The sequence below is a fragment of the Branchiostoma floridae genome, chromosome 4, assembly GCF_000003815.2.
Source record: "Branchiostoma floridae strain S238N-H82 chromosome 4, Bfl_VNyyK, whole genome shotgun sequence".
In the NCBI taxonomy this organism is placed as follows: Eukaryota; Metazoa; Chordata; class Leptocardii; order Amphioxiformes; family Branchiostomatidae; genus Branchiostoma; species Branchiostoma floridae.
The window spans coordinates 18,360,345-18,374,494 of NC_049982.1; the positions used below are offsets into that span (position 1 = coordinate 18,360,345).

The 14,150-nt window shown below is 40.1% G+C and overlaps 1 protein-coding gene across 1 annotated transcript; it reads left to right on the forward strand.

The window, feature by feature from the left end:
• Positions 1-1,807: 1,807 nt before the first annotated feature.
• On the forward strand, positions 1,808-14,055 carry LOC118414071 (flocculation protein FLO11-like; the record flags this gene model as incomplete). Its single annotated transcript, XM_035817835.1, is given in 3 exon segments — positions 1,808-2,438; positions 9,193-9,537; positions 13,918-14,055. Coding segments are annotated over 2 exon segments (289 nt in total), but the record flags the coding sequence as incomplete, so codon positions are not given.
• Positions 14,056-14,150: the final 95 nt, after the last annotated feature.

Consider the following 14,150-nt stretch of genomic DNA (forward strand, 5'->3'; position numbering starts at 1 on the left):
TTTGTTCCGGTCATAGTTGTCACAAACAAACCATTATCACATATCTTCATATTTGGAACATTCAAACATTGTCAATACACCATTGCTCTCTTCATGCCAACGTTCAAATGCGTCACTCCCGGTATACATACCGGGAGACATAAAAACATTTGATAAAGAGTGTAGTCAATCAGGCAAAGTACATTGTTTTTTTTTGGTCCGTAAACTGATCGATAGGGGAGAAGTTCAAGACATGTGGAATGTATATCTTTCTAGTCCGTCATTTTGAACGGTTTACAGAAATATAGATAGAAATACGAAGGAAGTCCTCGTCAAACATTTTGACACTGTATTTGCAGATTTCACGGCATGAGAAACACGACCCCCATAGCTCTGATCACAGATCAACCTTGTTTTCTCGCCACTTACCTCACTGATTTTCAAAAGGACGTCGAATGGAAAGCAGTGACTGCAATGATTTGAAATTTGTTGGATATTGATAAAAGGCTTCATACTTTATAATGATGCCCCTTATTTCTGGGTGACGCCGAGGACACATTGATCACTCCTCGTAGCTCCATACAATCATTGGCAGTTGGAACTGAAAATAACGTGCAGATTTGTTCAATTACAATGCCCGTCGCTTGGTGGCCCTGTAAAGCCTTATTTTGTTACCAGGGGACGCTTATTCATCAAATGTCACAAACCAACACACGTGGCCTGGATTCCACCCGTGCAATGGGTATACTTAGGAGTGATGCTTAGTTGGTTTGAAATCAAACTGTTGCCGCCTGCCTTCTGAACGTGTAGTGTTATGGTAGCGTTGATTTGATTATAAGGTGACATCCACGCGCTCATTATGTCACTGCCGTTTCCAAAGAAAAAAAGTTTTCGACCATATTGTTACTCGTATAAAGCAGTTGCAAACTGAGCAAATATATGCCGTAGATTGCTAAAAGAAATATTGGGAAACGTATAATAATGTCATAGAACGCCAAGGTTAGTTCCAATGCTAAAGGAGAAAATGTGAAATCACAAAAATGAGGAATCTATTGTTCGGTATACTAGTGCTATACTCTGTATCTTCAGTCATTTGTTCAACCTTCCTGACCACTCATATTGCATAATGAAGCCAGCCTTTTTTATTATTCGCACGCTTGCACTAGGTTCCCAGAAGATGTCATTCTTAGAATCAAATGGACATGGCCTAATGAAAACTTGAGTTGGGCAAAGAATGTGGAAGTGTTATCGTGCTTTTTGAGCACCCAGACACGAATTTATGTCCTTGGAGATCCGATGTCATGTTAGTTACCAACTTGTGGGTAATATGGAAAATGAAATGTCTTCCATTTGAGAAATATTTCATTATCTGTACCATAATTTCGTCTAAAACACTCTGACAGCTCGTATATGAACGACTTTTACACCAGCCTGTCCCATTGGCTATATAGTCCAGTTCCGTAAGCAATCAACAATGGCACGACGTCAAAGCTAATTTGGGCTGGCTGTAGGATATAACGGTAGTTCACATTTAGCCACATTGTAGCCTATAATATTCTTTATTTTTAAAACGAGGTGTTTAGGGATATCTAGTCGACGGACGTAGGTTTCAAATTGCAACACTTTCATAGTATTCCAGTCTGAAACGGTCCTTTGTCGACTTGATATCCCTAAATACTCTGATTTTAAATACAACGGATACTTGAAAGGTTGCCCGCGGATAAAGGTGAACTAGCGTTACATCTCTTCAGCGGTTAAGTAATTGTGCATCTTCTATCTTACTATGAGATAAATACCAAACTTTGAAACAAGTGATAATGCAATCAGATCTTCATCATAAATAGGAAGGGGCCCCATAAATGTTTCAAGAAATTATTTAAGACACATTCTTATAAAGAGCGATAAAGTTTGGTATAACTATGAGTCTAGAATTTGAGAGCAACGGTTGTTGATTGTCGTGGTAACTGCGAACCTCTGTTGGCAATTTGACAACACTGGCGAGACATAGTAAGTCTGATACAGGTAGCGGCGTTTCCCACAGGTGTGGTAGTTTGACCCCTTGGTTACCATGGAGCAAACAGGTAACAGTATCCAACTTACTTCATAGTTGGGTGCTACCATTGTGTCTAATAAGAGGGCCACTGTTAGTATATCTAATGCATGTAAGAACATGGTAGAAACAAAAGTGATGCCTTGAATGCATCCAGCAATCCGACGATCAAACGGGAACACGCTTATGTATTCCGAACATTTCCATTCTGAATTTAGCATATTGCAATGTTTCATCAGATGAAACATTCTCCCTTCTCCTATGACGGTGGCATGGCCCTGTTTGGTGACAACAAAGGGAAGTTGAAACTTTGCCCGGCAAGTTGCCACTGGCAATGCTGCACAGCAAGACGGACTGGTGAATTTTCTTCGGACCAACCGACCATCTGGATAGCAGAAACAGCCAACAGGTGAGTAAAACTGGCTTCACACTATCGGATTAACGTCATGTTTATTATGATTAACAGTAACACCTTAATATGTCCCCCTGGGGTAGGGGTGTGGAGAGAGAGACCCCGGGGATGGAAGGGTGGGGCATGTGCGGATTACGTCTATGTGGGGAAAGGGGAGGGCAGAGGTACATGAACTTGTCCCAAAGGCCAATGTTAACATTTGATCTGACATTAGTAGGTACCTTGTATGGCTGCTGACAAAGGCATGGCACAGAACTTTAATATCAGTAACGCTTAAGATACTCGAGTGTGTCTTACAATAAGTTACATAGAACTCATTTAATAGAACAACTTCCTTTTTTTAACACGATTCATATTATGCGATATGAGTTATGATGACGTCGATCTGAAAGTGGGAATTCACAAAGTACATTATCTTCGGTTCAAAAATTTTCACATTTCGCTAGCTGGACGTTGCTAAGTTTATGCAAAAAAGTCAGGTTGTTGTAACAAATGAGTCGGCGTCTCCGGACGGGTGACAGACTATTCAGCTCAAGCACCCGTGTTTCAACACGCACACGGACTGTTGGCAAGTTGTTTCCTGTTGAAAGCTTTTAAGACGACAAAAGAGACCACGGAAACTTCTAAAAACACGTCTTTCATGGGAGGCATTGGAAAAGATAACGAGGCTTGCTGGTGGAAATTGAAAGTTAAAACATTGTCCTACAAAACACTGTCCAGCAAAAAACGTTTCAAATACAGCAGTACAAACATGCAATCACTGCTTCTTGAGAGAATATTATATATTCCATGTCACTAGCAGAGGAGCATGTCCTCATACATGTGATAACCAACCTTACACCCACAGATGATTCAAATATTTAAAAGGTATTGGGCAACACACGTTTATAATAGTTACACTGGTGGTAGCGGTGTGATGTAACAGTTCATGATCGGAACAAAAGTACAAAAAGCAACGTCGAGAAATATCAAGACGAATGCAATTTGTCGTTACTCTGTGAATACATGTTATTGTGTTCTCTGTTGACAAAACTAATCAGTTTCTAACCATTTGAACTCGAGTACTGGAATGGTTTGTTGGCAATGGGTTACATATGGGTACCATAAAGCAAAGGAAAACGCAACGCTTAGAGGGTCAACCGTGCCAGTGTCTTATCTAACAAGTGAGTTATAACGCCACGTTTTATGTACACAGCTTGACAGTGACCGACCCGGGTCATCAGCAAATGACGGAACAAGTTTCAGTGTTCTGTAGTCGAACAGCACTTTCCCATGATAAAGTGTCGGGAAATTTCTTTTAAAGAAACACTGATTATTTATCGTTTTAACCATAGTTAACGTGGGGATATACACACGTTGCATGGGTAGTTCACTTCAGAACACAGGGCACTTAATATCAGGACAAAATTTTCGTGGCTCGCTGAATTCAATATTTGTTTAATTTCTTGTGATAGAACTTACTGTAACAAGAGGCATGTGGGGGGATAGAATTCACTAAAGTCTGATTAAATTTTGGAAAGGTGGAGATTACATGTCTGACACAATAGGATTGTCGCGGCAATGGGTATCAGTAATCAAAACTAGCATGTATGATCATGTATAACTGAGAAAGAGCTCACTCGTTTATGTAATACTATATAAAACATTGCAAGATACGCCATATGCAAGTTCTATGTCATATCATCTGACGTTTTGCGTCTACCTGGCGTTAAGTTCACGCTACCTGGCGCACACATTAACGGGGTAAGCCTTGCGTACCACCCGCTTGGCATCGCCTTACCTCTGAATAAAGAACGTAAATAGCTTAGCCGTGTTCCTTTGTCCGCTCAAATTCCTGAACAAGCAATGGTGCAGGCCACAGTCTTGGCGGGACCGTAATTGGGGGAGATTGCGCAGTTTTGTGTACAAGTTAAGAGTGGAGTTGGCTATCTTAATTGCGTACTTAACCCTAAGGGCCCGTGAATTCTCCTGAAAACACGCCTCAGGCTGTGCTCGTACTATCTGTGTGTCGAAAAGACGCACAAAAGAAATGTGAGTCATTGTCGGCTAATGCGTGAGTAAGCATAGGAAATATCAAGTTAAACTAGGCTTTTGGAAAGTAACACTAGCGTCTACTGTACGACGAAGGCGTGAAGATGAAAAGTATTCTTATTAGGCTCGTGGTTTGGGTTACACTTTTGGTAGAACGAGAGTCGGACGCTGTCAGCTCGTGTTGTACCACCTGTCAACTACACACGAGTGGCGGGGGCTGAGAAAGGCTACTCAACATGTCCGACTACGTGTGTTTTGTTTGTGAACAAAAATGCTTTGCTGTGTGTTAATCTCTTATATGTAGCTCAATGTATGTTCTATCGGTCGTTCGTTTCACCGTCACTTTCTGTGAACAGAGGTGCACCGCAGTAAGGTCACAGGTGAGCAGGGTACAGAGTAAACAGTCAGAGTTCAAACATATATCATCACATGTCATGTGCAAACACTGGGGACAATGGGTAACTATCGAATTTTGACTTTATAGACGAACAAAACAAATAGGACTGGTCGACTTTCTATCTTTACTTTGTCTATAAATTGAGAATTTGGCTGTTGTATTGATATATAGATTCCAACTATCGATGTGGCGTAGATTCTAATTCGCATTGTTCTCACATGTCGACTTTGGTCGTGGCCTTGTCCCGTAGAGGACATATTCTGACATACGCGTATGAACGCGAGAAATAAAAAACTAGAATATGCCTGTTCTCCTGGCCTCGGACACTTTTCGTCTTTTATAAAATCTCTGAGCGGGGAAACATTTTGGGACGCGACGACTTAACATCATATACTTAGCTATTTCGTCTTTTGGGTAATTTCTGATCGAATAAAAACAAAAGACAAAGGCTTCTTTCCCGATTGATTGGCTTATTGCCGAAACAGTTTAAGGCAATAAACTTCTAAAGTACTTTCTTTCAGCGACCATTGGTTAAAGGGTATGCACTAATCAGAAGTTGTATATCTTTGAGAGTAATAACTTTGGCAGCTCATATATTAAAGACGGAAACAAACGGCCAATACACACTGGTGGTTGTTACGTACTAGTACCTATACTACCACTTATCAGTGCAATCATTCTCTGTATCTGCCTATGTAGCCGATATAACCGCCCTTCGGCGTAACCAGCTCAACATCTCAACTTGATACAACCTGATTATCAAAAAGCGTTCGCAAATAAACTTACAAAACCCGGTCAAGGTTGGTTTGTTTTACCCACCTGAGTTTTAAGCCAGCTAATGTTTGTGTTGCTACGATCTAGCCTTTAATGAGATCAAGTGAGCTCAGGCCACAATCCTGGAAAGATGTTTCTTTTCAATTGTGTGTTGTTTGTTGAATCAGGAAACATAGGAGCTTACCTTGCTGTTTCCAATTCGTTGTATACCGATCAACATCAGCTTGTAAACTTGGAGATATCAAGAAGAAATATTGTGGTTTAAATCAGAAGTCCATAGAAAATATGGTTTGTCGAATTCGCGAAGGCACATATTATTTAACGAAGGTCTGGGTCGCAACCCTCTGAACATATATGGCCGCTGGAATTATGTCATTATATAGAATTTCAAGAAAGCGTATCCATGTCTAAGGATTTTTATTGATACACGGTGGGGAAACGCGTTTATGAATTGCTTATTCTTTTATCATGTCTTCAACTTTGTGTGAGGAGACCCCGGAAAACTCTTTGAGTCCAAATATTTTGGCAGGACAATGTGGTATTGGGTTGTATTGTGGAGTGACTTTACTCAGCTTGACCCTTGTAAGCGGGTGACTCGTTCTGGGTATGTGCGGTACAAAAGTGTGGAACCAGGCGTGAATGTGGAGTTTCAACAGTGAGCCAAATTCAGCGATGCTGTAATCGGAGAAAACTAGTCTAGGGAGAGGTAAAAAATAGACGTCGTGACAAATTACTTTAACGAGCGTTCACAAGCGTTTGAACCACGTACACTTCACAATTCCAACATTGTAATAGGCGCAATAAAAGTGAATAACGCTCGTCTGTCTTGAAACGCCGACGACGTCAATTTCAGAACAGGTAATTTTCCCGAGTTTAAAACAACTGTCAGAAATGTCATCAAGCGTCCGTCACGAGTAAACATTAACACTTAGACAATCCTTCACAATCAGGATGTGTATGACAATCTTGGTGACGTCACCACCGTCTACATGTCATCACACAGTTACAACCTGCATTGTGTCGCTCGTTCCCAAGGTACCGCGTGCCATTTTCACACGTCATTAGGTAGGCAAACCTTCGCTTCCCCTCGCTACAATGAGCCCCGAGGGCTGGGCCATTTTACAGACCTGAATGTCAGGAAGCATAACAGTTAGCAGTACAAAGATCCACCTGCACCCCCTTTGAAAAACGCTCGGTAAAACTATGATCATATTCCATAATTTCTTTCAAAATGATTAATTAGATGAGCCTCAGAGGTGTAACTGAAATATAATCATGACACCGCTGTGTCAAGCCAAGCAAACAGAGTGTTCATTCATACAGGCTCAACATGGTTTACTGACTCACCAGTAACCCACATAGACTTGTTTTCACGAACAAATATACAGCAGGACAAACTTGTCTATTTCGATACCCAATGTTTGTAATCGCGCGAACGATCGTGCTGGGGTTAAGCCATTATTAACTGAGTCGGGGGTTCGTACAAAGGTACCACATTGTGCCCCTTTCAGGCGGGGATCGCCCTGCCATGTCTGTTGCTAGGTTACAGTGTAGCGAGTTGTCGCACGACAAGTGGGGAAGCCCAACAGGTGTACCCGGCGGAGAACTCTCACCTGTGCCACCTGGTTCGGACGTTATATAACTTACACCAGTGCTTTGTGGACATTTATACGGTCTTTAGACAGTCGACATAGCCGTGGTGCATCTGCTTGAGGATTTACGTTGTTAGGATCTTGTGAAGAAGACGGTTCGGCTGTTTCCTGTCACACATGCGAGATATACAGGTAACTTCAACATGATTCCCGTCGCAAACCGCTGTGTCTTGGCTAAATGTATCCGACCTTATGGTTTAGTAATGGTGCTTGGGCGTCGGGAAAGGTTTTTGCAGTGTAGAGTTGGACTCTGAACTACATTTTTGTATGGCTTGAATAATTAACACGTTTGGTAACGCTTGTCGCGTGGCTTCCAACCCAAGGTCTACAATTGTATGGGCTGTTATTTCGCCGATTATACCACTCAACCGACAAACACAGGTCTTGCAGTAATTAAGGACTGAGCTGAAAATGGCAAGACGTGTGGCCAGACGTATTCTATCTGGTAATACTTCTCACAAGGATATCACAATTTTGACAATTTGGGTTCAAATGTAATGTATCGTCAACATTGTCAAACATGCACTTCCTGTTTACAGACTATTGTATCCCTGTCATGTACAGTGTATGTACATCGTGACTTCATTTACATAAATATTAATCTTACTTTGTTCCCTGACCTATCTTCATACATTATTTCTGAATGTAGTTCGTTCAATTTGCAATCGTGTTTTTTCTTGTTTTGAAACCGAAACGTCCATTCAGAAGATGCCCTCGAGCTGAAATTGTCCAGCATTTCTATAGGTACGGCGTCAGCATACAACTAGTGGTTTTATTATCAAAGAACACCGCCCGGAGTTCAGTTAACTTCCAATCCCACGCTTTAATCTGTTTACTGCTGGTAGTCAAACGCTGGGTTCTGTTGGGAGATAGCGTCGCCATGTTTGGGCGTCCATAGAAACAACATGGCGGCAGCCTGATGAGAACAGCTGTTAACAGGTGGTTCGGTTCTCATTCCTCCGCATCCAACCGTGTAATGGTCGGGTAAGCCACGCGAAATAACATCGCTATGGTGAGGATAGTCTTTTCATTTTAGGCAATGGCAGCAAATACACGTTAGCCAAAGCTTTGCGTATACAACAGCAAGTGGGACGTATATCTTTTTAAAAATCATATACCTTCATGATGCACCATATACATAAAGATCAAGACAGGAACTGTTTTTGACCAATATTCATGATCACCGACTGTGCAACATATATATCGACCGATATTCGCAAAATCCTTTACCGATGTAAAATTCATTAACTTCACTTGCTGAGAGGCGGTAAGTAAATGACGCAGTGCAACCACATGCGCGATTGTACTTTGTTACTTGGCTACCAAACGTCAGCTAAGCAATGACAGATTTATAATCCACGCAATAGAATCATTAAACATGCCAACGATTCATAAAAAGTATATCGTGGTGTTTTAACTCTGGGTGTGCCACCCACTATGTGTACTTGTGTTTGCCGCCCTCCCAAGGCGACCGGTGACAGTGTGTAAGGTGGTTAATGACATAAGTCAGGTGCCAGTGCTATATTACATGTCAGCCGGGGTAGGTAGTTCTCTTGTGCCGGGCGTATTCATTTATTGCATTACCTGTATGTTACCACGACTGATTGAGCACCTTTTTCTATATTAGCAGCAGATGTTTATGGGGATATTTATCAGGATAATATTCAATTTACAGTATCCAGACTGCACAATTTTGAGAAGAAGAAAAACGCATCAAGCAATCGGCAGATTTTGTATTCAATAGAAACTCTGAGATTGGGCGTAAAAATGCTTTAGTTCCGGAACGAATTGTTGTAGGTAGTAACAAGACCTGGATACAAAAGAAAAGCCTAAAATCTTAGATATTGGAAGTGCGTCATGGTAACGAAGTTGTTCTGTTCATCTCTCCATGTTACAGAGTACAGAACCAGTGAAGAGAAGCAGTCGCGGTGAAGCGAGGAACAGAACTTCATTACCAGCGTGAAATACAAGTACTCCGTCTAATTATCGCGCAATCAACGTGTTGATTGATTAATTGTGGAACAAAGACGTGCGGACGAAAGTTGACCATGGATTGCATCGGCGAAGTTGTCTGTTAACAACCAAAGAAACATGGAAAGATTACTGACGGAAACAATAACTTTTCCATGGGGGATGGCGGAGAGGAAAAGAAAGAGAAGAAGGTATCTGTGGATCGGCGGGCCCGGGGTGAGATGGTGGACGTTCTTCACCATACTTCTCATGTGCAGGGCAACAGTATCAGGTATGTGCAACTATACTGACAAATTTACAAGGCATCTGATTATCCGATAGCCAGTCCTTATCAGGTGTTGAAATATGTTGAAAAGGCATAAAAGTTCGAACTTTTTTATTTGCTGTTATCCGATCCATATCAAGAAAACCCAGAGAAGGCAATGCCACAATTGTCCCCAAATAATCTCTGTTGGGTCAGGCTTCCGAGCTGAATGTGTGCGCAGTTCTCGGTGGAAGAACTTTGTGACTGGTGTGTGTGTAGCCTGGTCACCTGTTTACCCATGTTTGTGCTAAAGTTGGCCCGTGTTTGTACAGTTTGTTTGACTTGGGTAAGGAACCCTGTACTGTGTGTAACCATTCTCGGTGCGACAAGGGGTTCGTCCATTGATATATCAGGATCACCAGGCAAAGCAAAATAAATTCATATTTCGAATATAACTACAAACAACACACTGTATTCCAAGATGTATCTCCTTTACAATGTATGTGTAAGAGGATTGGTTCTCATTTGATGCCATAAGTTAATTCCAAACCGATAGCAATCTCAATCTATGCATAATGACATTAGAACATAACGTTTTTTATTCTTTCCATCCACACCTCTGTAAAATGGAACAAATCAAACCATATCAAATTGAGCTTCATTGCTTCCATGGTAACAGCCATGCCACTTATGTGTGAAACAGGCTTATTTGAGTTGAATGACCAATGTGATATGGACCAATTTTCAAAAGTAGGGCAAGTGGAATAATTAGATACATAAAGCCCTGGTCTTTACAAAGGAATGTGTGAAGGATGTGTCATGTAGACTTATAGAATTGGTAGATTTTCTGGGTCAGAAAATGCTATACACTTAACTCCCCTCTTGAGCCTTCATGATAAACCCCAGCTTGGATTCGTTACCAGTAAATACAAAGGCATGCTTGCAATATTTCAACATCTTAGTTGTTACTGATGTCTGTCTACTTAAATGATTACTGGAACACCAAAGTGAAAAAATTGTTTCTGTTTTTTTTTTTATAAATTTCTGTACCTGCATATATATAGCTGGTATAACCGCCCTTCGTCGTAACACACCAGCTTTGCAGGCTTCGTAATTCAACGTTTAAAGCATAATTCTTGGTCAGCATTGGTGATTTTTCACTACAGCGGCTTAATTGTATGTCTCGGACATCAGGCCTATTCTGAGAAATCATCACAAGTGTTAAACTTTTAACTCTCCCTCAGGCAACAGTAAATGGGGCATCACAAATAACACAGTAACAGTTTTCTTGATAGGGGAGCTTTGTACCTTATTCATGAAGGTTTCACACAACATCTCCAAAATATCGCAGCAACTTTAATAGATAAAAAAATAAACAATTCTAATACTATTCTAATAAGTGTTTAACTACACAACGAGGATTTAGGGAGGTATATGGAAATATTCAGGAACTTTGCGAGGTATCCGAAATGTATGCATTACGATAATCATAGCCTTCTGTTAGAGAGCAACCTCTTGACGCATGTTTAAGTGTTGAATCTAGTCATTAAAATTTTGGCCTCAATCTACAAAAATCCATCTGTATGTAAAGTTCATACACAGTCCCCACCAGAAGCTGGGCACATCCTGTAACATGCCCTCAGGATAAATCCGTCTCAAGCCTATAATCATGACTAATTACTAGCTTGGCAAAAAAAAAGAAAGGAAGTGTAGCCAAGCCTAGACAGAAATGACAATAGGGCTACTACCAAACTATCCTGCCTGATAGGTGTGGTATTCAAACAAAACTGATAAAATCACATTTGTCTAATTGCTAAAAAAGGTACATGGCACAATAGGCCTTTTTTAAAAGCCGTTAAAACAAGGAAGAAAAGTTATGTTGATTTACACTGGCATCTTCGCTGTTGAAATCAGAGTGTGGATAAAATTGTTTACTGTTTATGGTTGCTTGGCAACTTGTATTTGAATCAAGTAGCTTTGTGGTCTTGGTGTCTCACATTAAGCGGTAGATAGAACTGCCCGCTATAAAAATACACATGGAAAATATTATAGAACATTACTTTCCTTTTATTTGCACAGTACAAAATTATACTACTCTCACTCAAGTAATAACTTGCTAAACTGAGAAGGCAGTACTGTGATTTTCCTTTTTGAGTCTGGTTAACAATACCTGAACTTGAAGTTATATCTCATCAATATCTACATTATATATTAAAGAGTGACCAATCTTGCTCTCTCAGTGCATTAGCATTAACTTTTACACGCTATGTGAAAGTCTAGATACAGTACACAGCATTGGCAACAAAATACATGCTTTCAAGTAAGTTGTGTATACCAAGTACTTTGTTGTCAAAATATAAAGGCCTGAAATTTAAACCTTGTAAATATTTTTCTTTCCCCTCAGCTTTCCTGCAAGTACAATACGGTCAATAAAAAGTCAAAACCAAATCACAACAATTCATACAGAAGACAGATTCCCATAAAGGACAGCATATTTTCTTTAAGGAAGTTGTAGTTGAAGGGAGGAAGTCGGCCTTTAAAAGAAAGTTTTTATCAACAGGGTCTGAGTCACCTTAGGTGTTCTGGATGGGTGCCATTGAAAGCATATGGAATGCTAAGACTGTAACACACTGTCTACTGTTTCATGTCACCTGACCTGAGGTGGCTCTGGTAACAACACAAACACCTGTTGGAAGAACTGGAACAAACACTTGTCTGGGGTGACCTTAAAGAAACACACTACCGTACTAAGGCCTCAGTAAGACGTGGACGCAATTTAAATTGTATCTCATGACTTCTGTAAAGTCAGTATTGTCTACATCATGCTTTTATTCATGGCTAGGGGAATGAGGTACAAGAGGGTACATCATTGCACGTCTCCTCTTGCAGTCTATCTAGCTATAAAACCTTGAGGTATTTTGGAAGACAAGGTATACCTAAAACATATAATACTAGCTTGACCAAATCAATGCTCTAAGTTTCAACTGGTTACACTCTTGGTAAATAAGCCCCCATCACAGACTAATGTAATACATTTATCCAAAAATTAGATTGACCTGATAATCCATTTTCAACTGATCTTAGAAGCAAACTTTTAAAATATTTTGATGTAATGACCAATCAATATAAAGAAGCAATCCATCAATAAGTTTAACTTAAATTTGGACTTTGTCTTTCATTAATTCCAAGCAATAATTCAAATAGAATACCAAAAAAATATCATGCTAACCACAAACTTGGATTCCTTAATTGGCCTTGTATCACAAAGTAAAGGAAACAAAAAAGTCATTGTGTCCATTCATAGTATACCACCAAGGATAAAACCTCCTTGATACCATATACCACCATTGCAGTCTTTCAAAAGTAAAATGTCTTCAAGTACAATTAGCTTTAAAATCTCTCTCCACTAGTGCTCCTTTGTTGTGTGCTCTACCAAAGCCATTAGTTTGCTACTCATACCTTCACATCTCAGTGCACATGCATGGTACACACTGGAAGCCTTTTGTCTACCTTCACACCTTGAGTGGGGTGTAAGTGGGCCTGAGTACAATCAGGAAAAAGTAAAACTCCTCTGATGACCTGGTTGTTGAGTAAACAGAAGCTTTAATTGAAAAGCAAATCCGATTCTAGAGCACTCTTCTCTCTAAACCAATCAAAGAATTGTGAAAAAGCTCTGGTTGCACTGTAAAAAATGATGCTCTATTTTTTTAACAAAAGGAGAATTCATGACAAGTTTGCCATACTTTTTTTTTTTACAAACCAATGGGAATATTCTTCTGTCACAAAAAATGAAGAACATGTCAGAGCCCTAAATTTCAGATCTTCATTGTCCTGAGAGTTCTTGTATATTCTTTCTCCAAACATAGACATCTCTAAATGTTGATCCAACAGGTGTTTCAGACAACAAAATTAATAAAAAGCAACGAGATGTTAGCAAGAGACAGCATCTTGTGAGAAAAACAACAGCTACCAATGTCCTGCATCAAGAACACCATTAGACAAATAAGAGCTTCTGTCACACTACATACATTGTAAAGGCCCAAATACCTTTATGGAAATGACTAATCTAATTCAGCAGTACCTAAATCACTCACTCAATTCTGCTTGCCCCCAAGAGGGCAAAGAACACTATTTCATGTTTAAATTGAAGAAAGCAAATTAAAGAGGAAAAGTTGAAACCTCCCAGGCAGTAACCTACATTACAGGTACACCTTTGTTAGAGCAAAGATCTAAATCATATCAAAGGCATTAACTTTTAAATGGACACATGTGAAAAATGTATAAAAATACATATTTAGTATTTTGTGGCACTGAATCATTTGCCAAATATTCTGTATCTATTATCTATAACATTTTTTCACTTTTCTTTTGAATAATACCTGTTGTTTTATCTTTGTCCATGTACAGGTCAGGCTACAACAGTCAGCACTCCTGACCCTACCTCGACAGGAGGCAATACAACAGTTACTCTCACTGGCCAAACAACTCTGAACAACAGTACAACTATTACAACAACAGGTGCAACAACAACAGCCAATGACACAAGTACAGCTCCAACCACAACATCAGGAGATGCAGCAACTGTGGACAATGTGACACCTCTTCCAACTAACAGCACTGATGCGAACTTAGTCTTACCC